General features: G+C 50.5%; 1 protein-coding gene across 5 annotated transcripts in view; it reads right to left on the bottom strand.

Moving 5' to 3' along the window:
- KIAA1671 (KIAA1671 ortholog) overlaps positions 1–13,919 on the bottom strand; it is a 185,616-nt gene that overhangs the window by 95,952 nt on the left and 75,745 nt on the right. The window contains exon 1 of one of the 5 annotated variants that reach the window (XM_074321521.1): positions 865–1,303. The exons of the other annotated variants lie outside the window; for them this stretch is intronic. Coding sequence (XP_074177622.1) covers positions 865–915 — 51 coding nt within the window. The 5' untranslated portion in view covers positions 916–1,303. Of the gene's footprint in view, positions 1–864; positions 1,304–13,919 lie in introns of those variants that run through there. 5 annotated transcript variants of the gene reach the window in all.

Consider the following 13,919-nt stretch of genomic DNA (forward strand, 5'->3'; position numbering starts at 1 on the left):
GTTTTCTAAACTCGTATTTTTAGGAGCTCCGGAAAATTCCCTGGGTGAGAAGGCATCTGAAGCATTTGCAGACACTCAGCAGGGGAAAAATAATATTTCCCAAGTCTTTTCCTTTTCGGCTTCTCAACCCAGTGGCAAACGTTCTGGAAAACTCCGAGACCCACCCGTGACGATTCCCTCCATTCACAGAGTCATGATGAATGTCACATAACCCACCATAACCTACTGCCAATGAGGAAATAGAGGCTCAGAGAGGGGAAGCAACTTGCCCAAAGATACACAGCAGGTCAGTCTCAGAGTCTAAACAAGATGTGAAAATCACTTTATTCCCCAAAAAGCACTTCCGCATGGGTCCCCTGACTTTGGTATTTTGCCAGAAAAAGTTTCAGGGGCTTTTTTTTTTTTTTTCTGTTATATAGTAAGACAGAACACAAAGCAAATGTTTCAATTTTTTACTTCTGCTTAGTAAGTTCACCAAAAGAAAAACGAAATCTATTCTTTTCATCTCATAAAAGACGGCATTTTCACATGCACACAAAGGCAAGAAGGATATAATTTCAGAATGAAGAATAGCCCTTTAAATCAAAGAAATGTCGCTTTCTGGAAAACTCACTAATACTGTCCTTGTTTTTCTCGTTTTTCTGAGGCCACTTGTGACCACTCTTGAACCACCAATCCCCACATAGTCTGGACTCTATGCTCTTCTACAAGCCCCCATCCCTTTCCCCAACACCCCCCCCTCCTCCTCAAAACGACCACCATTGCTGAAAGAAAACAGAGACGCTGCTAGTCTGGCAGAGCCGAAAAGCAAACTTGGCAGGAGGAGAAGAAAAAGAAGACACCAGTCTGGCCGGCCACACTCACCCAGAGGTACCGTAAGAACTTCAGCAAGCCGGGGCAGTAATAATACTCCATCTCTGGTGCCTGACTTATGCCGCGAGCATTGCACGAGCTTCCAGTTTTCCTCTGGAGGGGGCGGCTCTTCCCGCTGGGTTTTGTCACACTGGAGTCAAGTTCAAGGCGGCATGAATCATTCAGAGGCCGGCTGGCAGCCAGAGGACCAGCCGGATGCCCCGCTAATGGCCACGGCTGCCTCTGGGGCAGTGAAGCCACTGCTCAGGTCCCGTGAGCCCTGCCTGGAGCACCTCTGGTGGCTGGGCTGTCCGGCAGGGCGGGTCCAGGAGTGGCTCCTCCCAAAACCAGCAGAGTGGTCTGGACCTTCAGGCCTCTCCGTGGGGAGGTGGGTGCTCTGGGTGTGTGTGTGGTGGGGGGGGGTCAGCTGTGTGGCAGGAAGAGGGAGGGGATGTGTGTGCATGCACTTCTATATGTGTGACAGTGTGATTGTCAATGTGTGTTTTATACTTTTGTGTGTGAATGTGTGTGCTAGTGTGTGTGTGTGTGTGTGTGTGCACGCACGCGCATGCAAGCGTGGTATGAGTGAGTGAATGTGTGAGTACAAGTATGGTGGCTCCTCCCCCAAACCACACACAGAGAAGGAGCCCCCCCCCCCCACTTCTTACACGGAAACAAAATAAATCAACTTGGGATCTTTTTGGTTCACACAATCCCTCCCAGCTTCAGCCAAGTTCCTTCTGACTCAGCTAAGCTTCCGAGCAGCCTTGGCAGGAGGGCTTGGTTGTCCCCATTTTACAGAAGGAGAAAACCGAGGCCCCAGAGAGAACTAAGGACTTGGTGAGGCCACAGGGCAAGCTGGAAACTGAGCCAAGGCTGGAATGCAGGCCTCCCCACCATGAGTCCTGGGTTCTGTCCACTCCTATTGGGGAGGGGGGTGCTGAGGAAGGGAGACCAGCTGCATGACGCGGGGGTGGGGGCGCATCCATTTTCAGAGATTAAGAATTCAAATTATAGCACACCTAAGGCTGACCCAAGGCAGCCTTTCTTGGATGTTTCCTTTAAAAAAGTGTGATCTTGGCAAGTGACTTCACCCTCTGAGCCTCACTTACCCCTTCTGTACAATGGGATGGAGTACCCCCATGGTTCAAGGTTTTAGGGATCAGATAAAGTGGTATAATGCACAAAGTTTAGTCCCCACAGTGCTTCCCTTGGGAAATGTTAACATCTCCACTGGCCAGAGGAGGAAGCTGCAGCTCAGAGAGGCAGAGGGCTGAGTAGTGGGGCAGCTCCAAGCCCCCCGCCCCCCCCCGCCCCCCGGTCAAGGCCGCCTCCCCGAGCCCTGGTTGGAACCAGAGGTATCACACTGAGGCAGCAACAGGAACCTCCCTTCCAAGGAGGAAGAGAAGGAGGGGTGCAGACACTTAGCAGAGGTGCCAGCTCCCACCCCCGAGCCCCTGGGCCCATCTGGGCCCCACAACCCAGGGCCTGCAGAGCAGCTGACAGGAAACTCCCTGGAACACCAGCGGTGAGAGCTGAGCTCAGCAGTTAAGGAAAACATGGGTGAACTTCAAAGCTCTTAAACGCAGGCCTGTGGCTTCCTCTATTCTCAGCACCCACATCCGGCAGACGATGGGGCCCAGCCACTCACTGCTTGACTGACAGTCCACTGAGGACACAGCTGGAGGTCCAGCTGAAGGTACCCTGCTCGCTGACTAGCTGATGGTCCAACTGGGAGTCCAGGCCCTATTTGCGGACTGGTTGACACTGCGGTCAGAGGGGCGTCCCGGCTGATGGAACAGGCAGAGGCTGGGTCCTAAAAGCACAACCAAAGGGTTGGGCCCCACGTGCTGGCTGATGTACAGTTGAAGGGCTGATCCCTGCTGGCTGACTGTACAGCTGGTGTGTGGGGGGTGGGATGGGGGAGGATATTGACTCAACAACAGAAAAGTCTGGGAGGTGGGCCCTGCTAACTGAGGAGCTGACGGAACAGCGGCAAAGGTGGTCCTTGCAGACTGATGTATTAAGTAACTGCCCACCGCCACTGTGAGCAAGGAGGCTGCTGAGGACCAATATTCAGTCTCCCAGTGGTCTGCCAAGGAGAAGCACTGAGAGAGAAAAGGGCTGGAAGGGGCGGAGGGGATGAGAGAGACAGGAGGACAGCAGAGGAGGGGAGCAGAGTCACTGAGAGTGAAACCCACCTGGTGACAAAGAGCCAAGATAGAGAGAGACACAGACAGGAAACGGGACGAACTCAAAGAAAGTCTGAGGAAGCAAGGAAACAGATGGGCCGAGAAGCAGTCAGGGACACAGAGAACAGAACACAGCTGGGGAGAGAGCTGGAGAGCAGGGAAGAGGGGTGGGGGAGGAGACAGAGACAACCTGGCAAGATGGAGACGGCCAAACCCAGATGAGGTGGGTGGGAGTGGGCAGGCGACAATGATGGAGATGCCCCCAAACTCCTACTCTCCAGCCTGGAGATGGTGCAAGTCACAGGGACATGCCTCCAGAAGCAGTGCCACCCCTTGCCACACCCCTCACTCCAGGCCAGAAGTCACCCCTACCTAGTCTGGGTTCTCTCACTCTGGACAGCTCAGCCGCCCTACTGTGCCCTGGGGGACCGTTCTCCACCTGGCCCTGAGAACCACCTGCATGCACAAATGTGACAAAGGTACCCCCCCACACACACACACACACACGTTGAAAGCCTTACCTGGCTCCCCTTCACTCCTGGGAGAAAATCCAAACTGCTCCTTCCCACCCCAGGCCCCTGCCCACCTTTCACCACCAGACACCACACCACCTCCTTTCCCCACCAGCCATGTGCCCCCAGGACCTTTGCTCATGCTGTTCCTTGAATGGTGCCCCCCCACCCCCCGAAATGTATGTCTACCCAGAACCTGTAAATGTGACCTTATTTGGGAAAAGGTCTTAGCAGGTGTAACTAAGTTAAGGATCTTGAAATGCGATCATCCTGGATTACCCAGGGAGACCCTAAACGCAATGTGTCCTTACACGGGACAGAGGGCAGACTCGGGCACACAGAATGCCATGTGAGGGCTGTGGCAGGCCCTGGAGGGATGCAGCCACCAGCCAAGGAACACCTGGAGCCACCAGAAGCTGGAAGAGGCAGGGAGGAGCCTCCCCTGGAATCTTAGGAGGGGAGCACGGGCCTGCTGACACCTTCGTTTCGGACTTGGCCCCCAGAACTGGGAGAGAATAAACATCGGTTGTTTTAAGTGTGTAGCAATTCGTTGTGACAGCCCTGAACAACAATACGCTCCCCTTTCCTCTTCACCTGGTCTGTCCCTATTCACGGGGAGGTCTCCAGCTTACGGTCTAACCCTCCCGCCTCCTCCAGCAGCCTCCAAGCCCAGGGTCCCATAACACCTCTTCTGGGGGAACATTCTGCCTCTTTGTAATTCCTCCTTCAATCCCCTTCCCCAAGGGCCCACCTCTGGTCAGTCTGGCTCCCCCAATCCTCATCCGGACATAACACCTGGCCACAGCAGGTCCTCCAGCAATTCTTATTAATGTCATTCATTCATTCATTCATTCATTCATTCCACAAAAAGACTGGATGTCCAAATATTTGTGTGAATCAACTCAGAGCGCTTAGCCTTGAGCAGACACTCCTGTCTATAAAAAAGATGGGACGTTGTGCTGACATCAGCCTTCAGGAAGGAAAACAGACTGAACACTAGCCACCCCCCCAGGCAGGATTTTGTTTGGGTGTTGTTTTTTGTTTTTGTGTTGTTTTGTGTTGAGGTGAGCAGAGAAGGTAGGCGTCTTTTGTTTTTCTATTCAGTGGCCCACATTTCAGCATCAGAACTACGGGTAGTGGTGCAGATGTCTGGCTTCCCTAGAAATGCGGGATGGCCTGGCCTGGCCCACAGGCTGCATTCCTGTGTGGGGAGCGGAGCTGCCGCATTCCTCCCGCTCCCCACAGCCCTGGCGGACCGCACAGGCCTCTGCATGTGACCCCCTAGGCGCCCAGGCAGCCCGCTCGTGTGCCGCACACTCCCTGTGTACCGACTGTGTCCAGGCCCCGCGCCAGCCGCTGGGGAGAGAAGGCGCCGACATGGCCCCCGCCCGAGAACACTGCAGGGGCCTGCTTGACACCACGCGCCTATCCTCCATCAGGGTGCACCTTGCTTCTTGGCTCGGCCCTCGATGCCCTTTGCCATGCGGCCTCCACGAACTGCCCAGCCATGCCCATTCCTCAGCCACGTGTGGACCCTCAGACTGCCAACCTTTGCTCGGGCAAAGCCCTCTGCCAGGAATGCCCTTTCCATCCGAGGAAATTCAACCATCTTTCAGGCTCAACGCAAACAGCACATCCCCAAGAAGCCCTCTGAACAAGCATGAGTCGCTGAGCCCCTGTTCGGGTATATTAGGGTGCTTGTGAGATGAGGGCTTGCCTTTCCCACAAGGCTGTGAGCTCCCCATGGGCAGGGCCTGCCTGGGTCACCTCAAAGGTCCCAGGGCCTGGCATGCAGCCCAGCAGTTAGTAGGTGCCCTGTAACCGTTTCCTGAAGAGCATAAAGTTCTCAGTTCTCCCCGCTGACGAGGAAACCACATTTGGATCTGTGCATCCATAACACACTGAGGGCAGACCTACTGTGTGCATGGCACAGCGAGGCGAGCATCAACCACCAAAAGGGGCCCACAGAAGCCATTCACATGCCCCTGTCCTCTAGCAGTTGACAACCCCTTGCAGATTCAGGGCACAGAGAATTCAGAGCAGAAGGCTGTCCAAGGGGGAAACTGAGACCCAGGGAGAGTTTGGCATGTCTCGTAGAGGCAGCCCAGGGCCCTAGCGAAGGGTGTGGACGCTAAAGGCAGACTGCCTGGGTTCAAATCCTCATCCCAGCACGTAGCTAGCTGTGTGATATGGGGTTGGTGCTTTAACCTCTCTGGCAAGCACTCAAAACATCTTGGCCATGACTGTTCAGGATCATATCGGTGCAGCCACCCTGGCTGGCAGGGAAACAAGGCAAGAGGCCCACGCTGGGGTCAGCCTACCAGGACACCAGGACAGGGCATTATCTACCCCAAACAAGGCACCTTTGAGCTCATCCCACAAGGGCAGAGCCAACCCACAGGGTGTTATCAACTGCAGAATGTTTGAAATCACTTAAAACACACAGATGGGGGGGAAAAACAGAAAAGAAAAAAAAGAGGACCATTTTTCATCCCCCCCTGCCCGGCCTGACCCAGGAGCTGCCCCTCAGGCCCCAGTCGGTTCTCTCAAATGTGTGGAGGGGCAGACAGGGCAGACGGGGGCAGGGAAGTGACCCAAGGACGAGGAGGAGCCAGTTCCATAGAGAAGACGAAAGCACTGACGCATGCTTCGCTGTGGCTGCACCAAAAATATTGTGCTCAGGGAACGAAGCCAGACATGAGGACCTCGTGCTGTGTGAGTCCAGGGATAGGAAATGTCCAGAAAAGGCAAAACCATACCGAGAGGAGATCAGAGGTTGCCAGGGGCTGGGGGCAGGGGGGTGGGCAATGAATGCTAATGGGTACCAGGCTTCTTTCTGGGGTGACCAAACGGTCTGGAATTGGACAGGGGTGACGGTTGTGCAACTTCGTGTTTATGGGAAAAATCATGAAACTGTACACTTAAAATGACTGAATGTTATGGTATGTAAATGATAAATGTGCAAGCTTTTGGAGAAGGAAGAAGAAAGAGGAAAAGAAGGAGGGGGAAAGAGGAAGCAGAAGAGGAGGAGGGAAGAGGATGCTGGAAGAGGAAGGGGTGACATCCGTGAAGACAAATGTGGGGAGGTGGCCCGGGCTGTGCAGGCTGCAGAAGAACGTCCCCACCTCAGCCTGGAGGCTCTGATGTCAGGCTTGTAAAATGGACAAGGCACAAGATGTGTCACAGACACACGAGTTGGGTGACACGTGGGCCAAAAATCAATGGCATGCATTGAGAAAATCAAAAGGGTCGTGGAAAATATGGCTTTTTCAGGTTTAGAATGAAGGCCCTCAGGCAGAAGGGGTTAAAAACTAATAATAAAATGTGGCGTTGACAATAGATCACCTCCATCGTGTCCCCTGGTGGTCACGTTTGAACACTGCACAAGGAGACTGGTGCCTTCCGACATGTGGAAGGATGGGGGGGTGGGGGAGGGAGACGCTGCAGCTAACGGCAGCTGGACGGCTCCCTGGAGGACACTCAGGTCATTTCTGATGCCCCCAGAAGGTGGAGGCTTCCGTAAGAATCCTGCCTGTGGCCCCCGCCCCCCCGTACGAGCCTAGGCCAAGTTGTTTCACTTCCTTAAGCCTCAGTTTCCCCATAAGGGGTGGCAAGGATTCAGAGTGGGAAGAAAAAACAAGTGGGAAGCAAGACTGCCAGTACCCCATGTGTTGGTTGAAGGCAGCTGGGTGTGGCTAAATTGGAAAAAAAAAATGTTTTTGCTCCAACATATAAAAATGGTGAGATTTTACATAGAGATCAAGATGGTCGGTTTTGCTTGCCACACGGGACGGTCCAGTTACCCTGGGCAGGGACAGGCTGGAATGCAAGAGCAGCGCCGCCCACCTTCCTCCCCGTTTGTCACAAAATCCTCGTCCCTGCCTGGCCTGGCTTCTGCCTGTCGCTCCTGACGCCGAATCTCAAGGGAAAGTACCTGCAACTCTGGACTCAGAAGCCGTGAGATGACCCAGGGGCATGTACCTGAGACCAGCCATTTAGGAATCACCAAGTTGGGGATTTCGGAGGCGAACAGGGTGGAACTTGGTCCTTGGAACTCTGTCCCCCTTCCAGCCCCCCACCCCCGCCGGCTAAATTCTCCATTTTCCTCTAAACCTTCCTCTCTGCTCAGTGACAAGGGGCCACCCGGAGAACACAGGGGTCGCCCCCCAGGAACTATGTGTCAAGGACAACGAATCACTGGGGCAACACAAGCTATCATGCCTCCTGGCCTTGCTCAGGCTGAGCCCTCCGCCAGGGTGGCCCTTCCTGACTCTCTCTACCTGGCCAACTCCTACTCACCCGTCAAGACCCAACTCTGCTTGTCCCTGGAGCCTTTCTGGCTTCCCCACAGCCAAGGCAAGGGAGAGCACTCACTCGCTCCTTCATCAGGTTACTTAGTTGTGCACAGGTCTGTGTGTCCTCCTGGCTGTTGACTCACCCACTCACTCACTCACTCCCTCACTCACTCATTCAACAAACATTGAAGGAGCATCAGCTCTGTACTGACAACACCACGGTAAACAAGGGAGTCCAGAACCCTGCAATCCTGCCATTCTTGTTTGGGGCAGGGAGACAAGAATCAGAAAATAAAAAATTCCTAAGGGGTGCACACAGAGGTTAGACTTGTGAAGACATTAAACCAGTACAGAGGGACATAAAAATGATGGCCGTGTTCACGAGAACCAAAAAGTGGGAAGGAAAGACAAACGTCTGTCAACCTACCAACCAACAAATACATAACCAAAACATGGAATGTTCATGGAAGAGAATCTTATTCGTCCACTAAAAGGAAGGCAATACTGACACTCTGCAGCATGGAGGAACCTTGAAAACACTACACTAAATGAAAGGAGCCAGACACAAAAGGCCAAATATTACGATTCCATTCATATGAGGCACCTCGACTAGACAAATTCATAGAGACACGAAGTCGAATGGAGCTTGCCTAGGACTGGAAGGAGGTAGGATTGGGGGTGGCAGCCAACGGGAACAGCTTTCCTTTGGGGAGGAAAATATTCTAAAGGGGATTGTGGTGATGGTGACGCAACTCTATGAACACACTACAAGCCACTGAATTGCACTCTTTAAATGAGTGAATTCTACGATCTGTGAATTACACCTCAATAAAACTGTTATATTTTAAAAAGTGAGTCAAGTGCAAGAAAGATGTTAACTGAAATGTAAGTCCACGAGGTTTATGTGTATGAAAGGTTCTCAAGGTGATACGAGAATGACTGGCATTTGGGAGACGTCAGTTCATGTGTTAGATCCTCCGGGCACAAGTTCCACTGGGTTCAAATCCCAGGTCCACCACCTCCCAGCTGAGCGATGTGGGCAAGGGACTTCACTCCCTGGGCCTCAGCTTTGTCAGCTGGAAAATGACAAGAACACTCTCTGGGAACAATAGTCTCTGCCTTGTAGGGTCACCATGAGCATGAACCCAGCGCGTGCCTGGCACATGTTGGGGGTCCATAAATGGTCGCGTTATTGAGGAGGGGACTGGGGGCTGGCTGCTAAGGGGCACTTGGTTTATTTGGGAGTTCATGAAAAGCTTCTAAATCGGACTGTCTGATGGGTACACAACTCTGTGAGTACACTAAACGCCGCTGAATTGTATACTTAAAAAACTGATAGGGTACAAAACTACACATACTCTAACCATACGGTCCGGCCGTCATGCTCCTTGGTGTTTTACCCAAAGGAGCTGAGAACTTAGATTCACACAAGAACCTGCACACAGATGTTTATGGCGCGTTATTTATAACCAACACCTGGAAGAAACCAAGCGGGCTTTCAGTAGGTGAATGGATAAACTGTGGTACATCCAGACAATGGAATATCATCCAGCACTAAAAAGAAATGAGCTCTCAAGCTATGGAAAGACACGGAGGGACCTTAAATGCTTATCACAAGTGAAAGAAGCCCATCTGAAAAGGCTACACACTGCGTGATTCCAACTGTATGACATTCTGGAAAAGGCAAAACTATGGAGACAGCACAAAGATCAGTGGTGGCCAGGGGTTTGGGGGTGGGATGAACAGCCATCCCGTTTTCACTATTAGCAGCTGAACGCGTATATGTTTGTTAACGATTTTGCTTTCTACAAAATAATAATAATAATAATAATAATAATAATAATGAGTCAAGTGAAGATGACCCCAGTATCAGCATCATTCGCATACAGCGGCGTTCCAACATACTTTCTCAGGGAGGAGAAACAAAAGGAACGGGTCGTCTTCACCCCTTTGGGCCTCTACTCCTCACCTGTGTAATGGCGGCAGTGTCTTGTGAGACTGAATGGGTTATACACGGAGAAGGTTATGGTGCTCCAGGATCTCCTCCCAGCTGCGAAAGGACCCCCCAGTGCTAACATCAGGCTGCTCACCCCGCCCCTGTAGGGGGGCTCTGCAAGGGGAGCAGGGGTCCCTGTCATTCATGGGCCAGTCAGCCCCCCACGGGAGGTCCTCCCTGGCCTCAGGCCCTCAGTCCCCGGGAGCTCCAGGGGCACCACTGAAACAGAATCCAGTGCACAGCGTTCTTCCACATGGGGGTCCTGGCCCCAACAGACACCCCCTACCCCTCATCAGCTGTAAGGTATGAGTCCACAGGCCAGGATTCAACCCAGGTGTTGTTTCTTCACTGTGTATCTTTGGGCCAGTCATTTTTCCTCTCTGAGCCTCAGGTTCAAAATCTCTAAAATGGGCATCTTCCTAGCACCTCAGGATATAATGAGGTCACTTACCGTGTTTCCCTGAAAATAAGACCGGTCTTATATTAATTTTTGCTCCAAAAGATGCATTAGGGCTTATGTTCAGAGAATGCCTTATTTTTTCATGTACAACAACCTGCATTTATTCAAATATGTCATCTTCTTCTGGAACATCATCATAACGTACTAAATGTGTCTGTCTGGCTGACGATCTTATCTGGGGCTTCTTTTTGGGGTAGGTCTTATTTTTGGGGAAACATGGTAGGGGACAAGTGCCAGGAAATGATACTGGACAAGCCTCATAAAGGTCCAGGCCTCAGTTTCCTCATCTACAACATGGGGACAATGAACACCCACCTCTTGGGGGTTGTGAGGATAAAAATGGGATGATGGAATGTGCGTACAGCGCTTAACGCAGTGTCTGCCATGCAGACACTCGATGTATAACATATGGTCATAGCAATAACAGCTAACACTTAATAAAGTATTTGTCACTTATAAAGTGACACCTACTGGTGACACCTACTGTTCACAGTGCCTTACATACATTCATTCATCGAACCGCACTGCATCTCTAACAAGCAGGCTCTATTATTATTCCCGTTACAGAGATAGGGAAACGGGTACAGAGATGTGAAGCCACTCCGTCACACAGCCGGGAAGTAGCAGAACGGGGATTCAAATCCAGGCCACCGGCTTAAGAAGTGTGCTCTTTTCTGAATGTATATTACACTTACATTTTAAAAATGAATTCCAGGCAACAAAAGAGATAGATAAATTGGTCTTCAACAAAATTAAAAATCGTTGTACATCAAAGACCACTATCAAGGGAGTGAAAACTCACAAAATGGGAGAAAATATTTGCCAATCGTATCTCTGATAAGGAATGAGTATTCAGAATATACATATAACACTCCGACAACTCGCCAACAGGAAAAGAAACGACCTAATTCAAAAATGGGCAAAGAAGATACACAACTGGCCAATAAACTTACGAAAAGATGCTCAACATCGTTACTCATTAGGGAAATGCAAGTCAAAACCACAATGAGATACCATTACATAGTCATTAGGATGGTTATTATATATATATATATATAAACAAACAAACAAACAAACACCCAGAAAATAACAAGTATTGACCAGGGTGTGGAGAAACGAGAACCTTTCTGCACTGCTGGCGAGAATGTAACATGGTGACGCCACGTTGGAAACCAGTTTGGTGGTTCCTCAAAAAGTCACACACAGAATTACCGTATTTTTTTAAGCAATTCCACTCCCTGATATAGAGTCAAAATAGCTGACAGCCAAGACTCAGATACTTGCACGCCAACGTTCCTAGTAGCGTTATTCACAATAATCAAAAGGTGGAAACAACCCAAGAGTCCATCCACAGACGGATGGATACACAAAATGTGGGACATGCATACAACGGAATATTATTCAGCCTTAAAAAGGAAAGAGGTACTGACACACGCTACAACATGGATGAGCATGAAAGACACGTTACGTGAAGCAAGCTGGACACCAAAGGACAAATATGGTACGAGTCCATTTACATGAAGTATCTAGAACAGGCACATTCATAGAGGCAGGAAGTAGAATAGCGGTTTCCACGGGCTTTGGGAGGCAATGGGGCGGAGTTAGTGTTTCGTGGTACAGAGTTTCTGTCTGGGAGGATGAAAAAATTCTGGAACTGGAGAATGCTTACGGCTGCACAACACTGTGAATGTACTTAATGACTATGTTTTTTAAACATACTGAATAGTATGGTTAAAACGGTAAATTTTATGTTATGTATATTTAACGACAATAATCTTTTTTTAATGATCTTTTAATGAGATTACTGCCAACTGGATGGGCTCCAGCTTCCAGTTTACCCTCTCCAACCCTTTTCCACAATGTCCACTAGAGGGCGCTCCAAGCCTTACCGCTGGTGCTGCCCTGGCCTTAATTTTCCCTGGTTCCTGGCAGATCCCGTTTTCTGACCCTGAGGGTCTGTCTCATCCTGGGCCTTGTCAACCTTCTCCTGCCTCATCCCCACCAGTTCCCAGGTAACCTCCTCGCAGCTCCTGGAAAAACCCATGTTCTCCTATGCCTCTTCATGTACGCACACGCCATTCCACTCACCAGATTCCCTTCCTCTTGGCAAAGTCCTTCTCCTATAGAGCCTGCTTCCTTCTGACATCGCTCTGGATTCCTCCGGATGCTCTGCTACCTCCCTCCTCTGCACTCACCAAAGCAGGCTGCACTTACCCAAAACCAGCCTCTTTACAGAGGCCAGCAAGGCCTGGTGTAATGTGACCCCTGCCAACTCCCTCACTCCTCATTCTCTCCATTCCAGCCCCAGGGGCACCACCATCATTATTCTTACCATTAGTAGCAGTACTACTAACCACAATAAACCCCAGGACCTTAGCACTTGCTGTTCCCTCTGCCTGATGCTCTCCCTCTGATTCTTCTACATGAGGTCTCAGCTCCAAGGTCACCTCCTCAGAGAAGCCCTCCCTCACCCCCTAATATGAAAAAGCCCCCAACCACCCTCTTCCTTAGTTACTCGATTCCCAACACCCTATTTTGTATTCTTCATATGTAGCACTTGGGACCATCTGAAAAATCTCTTGCTTTTGAGTCTGGCTCCTTGTTTAATGTCTGTCTCCCCACACTAGAGTATAAGCTCCGGGAAGGCAGGAACCATACATATTACTGCACTTGAAAGGCCAAGAATAGCACATGACACATAATAGGTGCTCAGTAAATATCTGAATGAATGGGTGAATAAATGAATGAATGAACAATATTAATCATCGTGGACTATACAATTACTTTGTTTATAGTCTATGAATGTGAGTAATCTGAGGACAGGAAGTAATTTTATTCATCTTTATATCCTGAGAGCTTTATATGTATTAATAACTGGGTAGAGGATGGATGGGTAGGTGGGTGGGTGGGTGGGTGGAGCGATAGCTGGGTAAATGGGTGAATACAAAATCCTCCCAATACAAAATGTCAGTTACAATGGATCCTTTGCATTTTAAGATCAAGGAAATAAAAGCTTTCTGGTCTGGCTAGTTTTTCATCCAGAAAAGGAACTTCAATCAGCTGAAATATATGTTACTTGGTGGGCTTTAGCTCTCAACCCAGCAGTGAAAGACAAGAAGCAATTAACAAATGGAATTAGCCATGTGTCAGAGGATTCCAGGGCCTTCTCAGGGCACTGTCCCGTTTCTCACCACTCAGCTCCACACTCATGCTCCTAAGGCCAGCACGTCATCCTGACTTGTCCAGACAAAGTGAGGGTCACTCTGGCCTCTGAGCCAGCTTCCACCGGGCCTGTCTCTTGAGCCCTGCTCCCCAGAAGGCTAGGGACCGTGGACGGCGAGGATTGAGTCTTCCTATCCCAGAAGCCCAGTGTCCAGCACACACCTCATGTCACACATACAGACACCAGGCAGATTTTCTCTCTTGTCCTGTATCCTGGTTTAGAGGCCCAAGGCTTTCTTGTGAAGGACCCGACAATCCCCATCTCCTTTCAGACTATAATACACACTGCTGTCTGTGGAATGACTAAGGGCCACTTCCAACTCAGCCACTTTCCATGATAGAGGCTAGAAGACTTGAACATTGACTTTCCCAGACTCTCTTGCTGCTAGG

This window comes from Rhinolophus sinicus, linkage group LG16 (genome assembly GCF_036562045.2).
Source record: "Rhinolophus sinicus isolate RSC01 linkage group LG16, ASM3656204v1, whole genome shotgun sequence".
NCBI classification, from domain to species: domain Eukaryota; kingdom Metazoa; phylum Chordata; class Mammalia; order Chiroptera; family Rhinolophidae; genus Rhinolophus; species Rhinolophus sinicus.